The sequence below is a fragment of the Sphaerodactylus townsendi genome, linkage group LG15, assembly GCF_021028975.2.
Source record: "Sphaerodactylus townsendi isolate TG3544 linkage group LG15, MPM_Stown_v2.3, whole genome shotgun sequence".
Lineage (NCBI taxonomy): Eukaryota > Metazoa > Chordata > Lepidosauria > Squamata > Sphaerodactylidae > Sphaerodactylus > Sphaerodactylus townsendi.
The window spans coordinates 23,063,897-23,071,253 of record NC_059439.1 but is presented as its reverse complement, the minus strand read 5'-3'; the positions used below and the strand labels follow the sequence as shown (position 1 = coordinate 23,071,253).

Here is a 7,357-nt window from a genome sequence, read left to right as displayed (position 1 = left end):
GGGTATTCTGGGAGAGTTTTTTGTATTTTGGGGCTTCTTGTGCTGTGGGAAAGCCCTTTGGAAAGGGCGGTGCAGTGCCAGAGTGGCATCATCCCCACCCACCAGCCTGCTCTGCATTGGGCTGTAAAAAGATTTCTGGTGTGTTAGGTCTCAAAAGTTAAAAGTCACTTCAAAATTAACTTACCGTTATATTTCCTTCAACTTAATTATTTTATGTTTTCATTATTAGCTGTTCTGTTTGGATACTCAATTGTTTTTTTTTTATCAGAGGCATAAAAATAAATGACTTAAAAATCTTTGAAAAAATTCTGTATCTCCTTATCCTCAAGACAATTCATTTGCTAAAGTGAACTCACACAGGTATCTGGAGAGAAGGGACATAAGATTTCTGGATAAAGGTTCCAAATAACAGATAAAAGTATTTTAAGCCTTAATTAGCCATCACATATTTTAGATAGGGAATTTGCTAATTGTTCTAAATTTCCTTCTTTAACGTATCAAGAGATTTCTTTCTGTGTACAGTCTGTCAATTCCCTATTTATAGCCCCTTCTTGGTATATGAGAGACTCTGTGAAGTGGCAACATTTGTCTCCAAAGGAGATGGTTTTCATCCCACACAATAGCTGGGCAAGTGTGCAGCAGTTATATGGATCAAACTTTAAAGCATTCTTTGTCGATGCCACCTGATGATTAAAGGTAATACATTTTAATTATTATTGCTACGTCTTGACACCCTTTTTTCCTAGTTTAAGATGGTGTGATTTTGAAAAAAAGTACTTCTAGGAAAAATGCATACAGCTGTATTGAATGATGCCCGTACATTGTGAAAAAAAAAATATTCCACCGAATTAAGAATCTTCCATTTGGAGGAAGGAGGTATGTCTGAAAGAAAGCCTCATTTATCTATTAACAGTGATTAATCATTTGTGGTGTAGACTGTACCCTGCAAATATGACCCACTTTCCAATTCAAGCCCAAATTTACATAAAAGTAATTTAATAATTCCAAGATTTAATAATCTTAGGAAACCTGAGACTTCATTCCAGGATGTGTTTGTGAGGAGAAGCTATATAATATAATTCCTGCATTGTGTATGTCGTGTGTGTGTCGTGTGTGTGTTTAAGAACTATTTCTTGTCTGGCACAAGATCATGCAAAAAACAAAAAATAGATTTATTTTGAGGAGGTAAATAATGTTACCTCAAGGGGAGTGACATTTTAGTGAGTTTTCACTCCATCCTTATTTTTAAAACTAACTGAGAAACCCTATTAATAAATATTCATCCTGCACAAGGCCCTAATGTTTTTCTCTTGTGGTTAGCACCAATAATTTTTTTTTTTTGCTGGCGGAAAATGGAGGAAAGATCCTTTTTTCACCAAAAAGGTTACATGGGACCTGAATTGGCAGAATGTTTGTGTTGTGGGGACTACAATAAAAAAGGGAATAGGCTGAGATGGAATGAAAAGTTTAAAAACTGATTGCAAACTTCTTGGCATATCAAATTGTGTCCCCCCAAGCTGCTCTTTATCTAGAAACAAGTCAAAGACTTTTAGGTACAAAACTGTGGTTGTTAACATTCACATTTTGGCTTTAGTTGCACTTCAGATTTGGACCTCATAGTCTTATTGCAGCCATACTGGTTTATTATCAATCGTTAGGATGGTCAAGAAGTATTGAATCCAAATTAAACAAATGGGAATCTCATTAGCCTCTCCATATTGAAAAATCAGTGTTTGGCATAATTTAATACAGATTGCTAGACCATGAACTTCAGCCAAGAAGAGTGTTTGTGTGAGTCTAGGGAGTGCACGATGTAGACAACCACCTCACTGACCCACAGCAACACAGGGTGTACATGTTAGCGAGACTCGATGTGCTACTGACGGCAATTGCATGTGGAAGATTCCACACACAGAAAATACCACTTGTAGCTAGATTATGGCTTTGTGGCCAGAACTATGTAAAATTGTATCGTCAAAGGCTTTCACGGCCGGAATCACTTGGGTGCCGTGTGGATTCCGGGCTGTATGGCTGTGTTCTAGCAGCATTTTCTCCTGACGTTTCGCCTGCATCTGTGGCTGGCATCTTCAGAGGATCTGAAGGTCACTATGTAGTAAAGTCACTATGTAAAATTGATTATGCATGACCTTCTGTACTACCCCTCTTATTAGATAATTTGATCCAGGCATATTAGTTTCGTATTAGCGAGGAATGGCAATCAGACAAAACTGCTCAGGATAGCTATATAACTGATTTAGATGCGAAGTTCCTGCAGTGAGCAAAGAAAATTAATGAAGCCATTTTAAGTGTTAAATACAGATGTTTCAGTGTGATTTTATAGTTTTGCACTCTTTCAGAACCCCTTTTATATGCCAGCAAAGGTTTTTATATTTGTACTTTTAGAATGGAAAGTTGGAGGCATCCTACTTATGATGGGTTGAAACCAGACTACATTTTTCAACAGCAGACGAGAACTTTTCTATCTTCCACTGTAGGTCACCAATCTCCATGAAATGCTGCACCTGGAGGAAAAAGGATTGTAAGGAATGGCATGAAGGCTGTGTGGCATGAATGGCATGAAGGAAAATATAACATAATTGCCAATATAGTCCGGTCCAATCTACTACTTCTTCTCTTACAAATCATTTAGCTTGTGTATTCAGATATTCTTTTCTATTCAGATTATTTCCATGACCAGCTGGGGGTGAGTATCAGGTAATGCTTGAGACAGAATAGAGGAAATAGTGGCAGCACAGCTGTAGAACTACAGGTCAGATGATTTCCTAGGCTTTGATTCAACTCCTCTAGAAAACCCTTCCAGATTGAGAATTTGCTAGTGAAAAATCAGCCTACCAGCCTACCACAAAGGGCTATTATTCAGGATAAAATGGGGAAGAAACTGATGAAAGCCCAATGAAGTAAAATGTTTAGAAAAAGAAAAGAATGGTGCCTGTTACCTATCTTGCAGCCCAGTCCTAGAATGGATTGCAATCTCCTAATCTAATATTGTCATCAAGTAACCAAGCGTAGTAGATGATGAAATATGCACATAATAAACTTAATAAGAGAAAAGGGCATTTGAAGTAGTATTCCTGTGCCCCAAAAAGCATGATACCATTTTATAAATCTGAGCACTAAATATACATGATCTTCTGCACTAATAATGGGAAGGAGGTAGCCAAATTCTATTCAAGTGTACAATACCTTTAGGCTTTGGAACTCTCACTAGTAGACCTTATGGTTGTTGAAATTCTTTTTCAGTGATTGAAAATATGGAACATGTCAAGACAATTAATGAAACAACAATAACTACATTTATTCTTCTGGGATTTGGAAATGCTCCTCAGCTTCAGATTCCTCTATTCTTGGTTTTCCTAATAATCTACAGTGTGTCCCTGGCTGGAAACATCACCATCATTGTGTTAGTAACCCTAGATCATCACCTCCACATTCCCATGTACTTCTTCCTTGGAAACCTGTCCTGTGTGGAGACCTTCTATAGTTCAACATTTCTGCCCAGGATGTTGGCCAGCTTTTTGACAGGGGACAGAAGCATTTCTGTTGGGGGGTGCTTCGTCCAGTTTTATTGTTTTGGTACATTTCTGCTTGTAGAAATCTACCTGCTGGCATCAATGTCATATGATCGGTACTTGGCAATATGCAAGCCCCTCCAGTATGCAACCCTCATGAGCAGAAGACTCTGCTTTGTGATGTCAGCTGCATCTTGGCTTTGTGGGATAGCAGTTATGACTTTAGTAACGGGTCTGATGTCCCGGCTGAAATACTGTGGTCCCCATGAAATTGACCATTTCCTTTGTGACCTTGCACCAGTGATTAATCTATCATGCAGTGACACAACTCTGGTGACACTGGTGGCATTCACAGCCTCTGTCATTGACAGTTTCCCCCCTTTTCTTCTGACCTTGCTGTCTTATGTGTGTATAATTGCTGCCATTGTACAAATCCCTTCTTCTGATGGGAGAAAAAAGGCCTTTTCCACTTGTTCTTCTCACCTTACTGTAGTTTCCATATTTTATGGTTCATTGATATTTGTATATGCATTACCAAAAAAAGATGTTCTCAGAGATGTTGACAAGTTCTTCTCTGTCTTCTATACAGTCTTAACCCCTCTAATCAATCCCCTTATCTATAGTCTAAGAAACAAAGAGATTAAAAAAGCTTTAAGGAGACTTGTAAATAACTATAGGATTTTTGAGTGATTTGTTAGAGAGGTAGCCTAATTAAATCACACTAGTTGATAATAAAATCTACAGGATAGAACAGTTTCTTGTTCTTGTAAAAGTCCTGTAATTGTCTCCATTCCTTTTACATCATTTAGTGTTCAGCTGGAGGCATTATGAATTGCATCAAGAGCAATAAAAAAAATCCATGTTCTTCCAAAAACCTTTTTGCAGGCAGATGTGCGGCAGTTCACTCCATTGATCACTGACACATTATTTAGTTGGAATAGGAATCGGCTGCAGCCCACATAACCACCATAGGAAGCTGGCTAGCCTTGGAAAGAGGCCGAGCTGATCAGGCACTGCCTTTTATAGACACACCCGGTCCCCTGTCACGTGCCTTGTGCTGATTGGCAGCAGGGAGGAGGGCAGTCATTCATTCCTTCCCTGCCGCAACCACACCGCAGGCTGATTCCTGGGGCGCTTTTTATACTGCTGTTGATTCATCCACGAATACATGAAACAACTGTAAACACCATATGATATTAACAGGAATATGTTGTGTGTATTTCAGTTAATTTTTAATGCAATATTTGACATTTATAAGACAAATATGTATTAGTGGTTTGGAAATATAGAACATATTATATCCAATAAGCAAGAGTCACAGAATGCTAACTGGGACTGCAAACATGTTAATATCTGCTCAAAGAGAAAAAAAAATAACTGATGCAAGCTCCTCCAATGTGGATTTGTGGGATTGCAGTTATGACTTTATTTATTTATTTATTTATTATTTGATTTAATATACCGCCCTATCCCCAAAGGGCTCAGGGCGGTGAACAATATAAAAGCATATATAAACATAAACATATAAAAGTTTAAAATTTTCATTCTAAAACAGTATCCCACGAATCCATATGCAACCCTCCCAAGAAGAATGATGGGTCCCGATGATGTTAGGGACCCTATACAGCAGGGGGAGGGATGAAAAGCAGGGCACCCCTCAGCGGCTGAAGTCTCTCGAGAGGCCAGGGAGTGGAACAATTCAGTCTTGCAAGGCCCTCTATGGAACTCTCAAGGTCCCTTGCAAATTCCAGGACAGCTAATGGTGGTAGAGTGTTCCACCAGGCAGGGGAGCCAGAGCCGTAAAAGGCCCTATGAAAGCCCGAGTGGAAACCAGCCACAGCATTGAGGGGCCAAGAGGGATCTCCAGTAAAATTGGCCTCTGCGCGAAGGCGCAGAGGAGTCGACTTCAAGACATATAGGGGTAATCACGGTCCCCCGAAGGTTTTACTTTACTATTTACTTTACTTTACTTTACTATTGAGTTTGATGTCAGAGCTGAAATACTGTGGTCCCCATGAAATTGAGCAGTTCTTTTGTGACCTCACACCAGTGATTAACCTATTATGCAGTGACGCAACTCTGGTGACACTATTGGGACTCACAGTCTCTGTAATAGATGCTGTTGCTTCTTGTCTTCTGTCTTTGCTGCCTTAAATGTTTATAACTGGTGCCATTGCACAAATTCCATCTTCAGATGGGAGAAGAAAGGCCTTTTCAACCTGTTCTTCCCACCTCATTGTAGTTTCCATATTTCATTGTTTATTAATATTTGTATATGCCCTGCCAAAAAAGGAAGCTCTGAAAGAACTAGATAAGATATTTTCAGTTGTCTATACAAAGACTGTATAGACAACTGAAAATATCTTATCTAGTTCTTATCTAGTTATCTAGTGGAGTTAACACTAATTAATCCCCTTATCTATTAGTGTAAGAAATGAAGTGGTTAAAAAAAAAGCTTTAAGGAGACTTGTGAACAAATGTGGCATTTCTAAACAATTTGTTGGTGATATACAGTAATTATATTAAACTTGTCTGGAATAAAATCTACAGTATGGAACAATTTCTGTTCCTGTAATGTTTTCAGTTCTGTTTACATACTTGGATTTTCAGTTGGTCTAGTGAATGTATAATGGAATCGAATATGGGCAAAAGAAAAAAAATCTAATTTATTCAAAAAATGTTTTTTTGCTGCTGTTGATTCATCCATGAAAGTACTGTAAACACCATAGGATAGTAATAAGGATATATTGTATTTCAGTTGCTTTTTCAATCAATATTTGACACTTATTCAAATAAGTCTGTAGTACTGGTTACTGCAAGAGAGTAGCAAGAAACTAAACCATCATCTTTGCCTTCTTTTTGGGGGCAGCTGGCTGTCATTTGTTGCCTGTGTAGTGAGGTTTGTCATTGTGATATGTAGCATTATAGAAGCCTGCCCAATCCAACCCCTTCTACCTTTGAGTAGATAGATGTGAACTTGTCTACTTAGCCTTAACTCAAGGCTAGAGTTTAGATAAGGGACCAGGTTGGGTAAAATAATTTATGACCTTTCAAGGAACATTTCTTCACCTCCTTTTGTGAGAACTGCTCCAGCGTGTCTTCCAGTACCACTGTGCATTTTGTGCTTACCTGCCTGACCCTCACCCATGGCTCTACTGCTCAAGTTTCCTTAATTAACTGAAATTGAGAATTTCTTCATTTCTGTTACAAGAAACTTTTCCAGTTTGTGCTTAATTGGATAACTCATTAACACACTGTAATGGTAACTCACTGTACTGGTATCTGGTACTGGTATCAAAGTCCCATCAAGGCCTTTGGTGTGGTTGCAATGTCAGGCTCTTGGTTCTGAACCAGTACTCAAACACAAAACAATTTATTATTATTATTATTATTTATTGAAAAGAAAGATTGTAAAATAATAGAGCCCAGAGCCCCTTGGGGATGGGGTGGTCTATAAATTTAAATAATAAATAAAAAAATAAAACTAAAGAACAGGCAGTAAACACATCATCACAAGGTTCATTTCCAGAAACACAATAAAATAACAAAGTACACTTACTTATTAAAAGAAATACTGACTAGAAGATATGATAGTAATCCTCAGCGCAAAGAAGAGTTCTTCAAGCAAAGCAGAGGTGAAATATACAAAAAGAAAAGAAAGATGGCTGCTAACTCTGATGAGATTAATTTATGGCATAAGGTGGCCACATCAAATAATTATCAATCAACAGATCAGGTCCCAAGTTCGTAAGAATTCTCTGGAAGGTGAGTAAATTGCCCTGCCCTTTTGAATGGGTGGGGCAGTGCCAGAGTGGAACCATCCCCAC

The 7,357-nt window shown here is 38.3% G+C and overlaps 1 protein-coding gene across 1 annotated transcript; it reads left to right on the top strand.

Moving 5' to 3' along the window:
• The first annotated feature begins 3,272 nt into the window (after positions 1-3,272).
• On the top strand, positions 3,273-4,220 carry LOC125444153 (olfactory receptor 1020-like). Its single transcript, XM_048516590.1, has one exon. The coding sequence runs from the start codon at positions 3,273-3,275 to the stop codon at positions 4,218-4,220; it is 948 nt and encodes a 315-aa protein (XP_048372547.1).
• Positions 4,221-7,357: the final 3,137 nt, after the last annotated feature.

Coding starts and splice junctions, on each gene's coding strand:
- LOC125444153 (XM_048516590.1), top strand. CDS start 3,273: ATGGAACATGTCAAGACAATTAATGAAACAACAATAACTACATTTATT.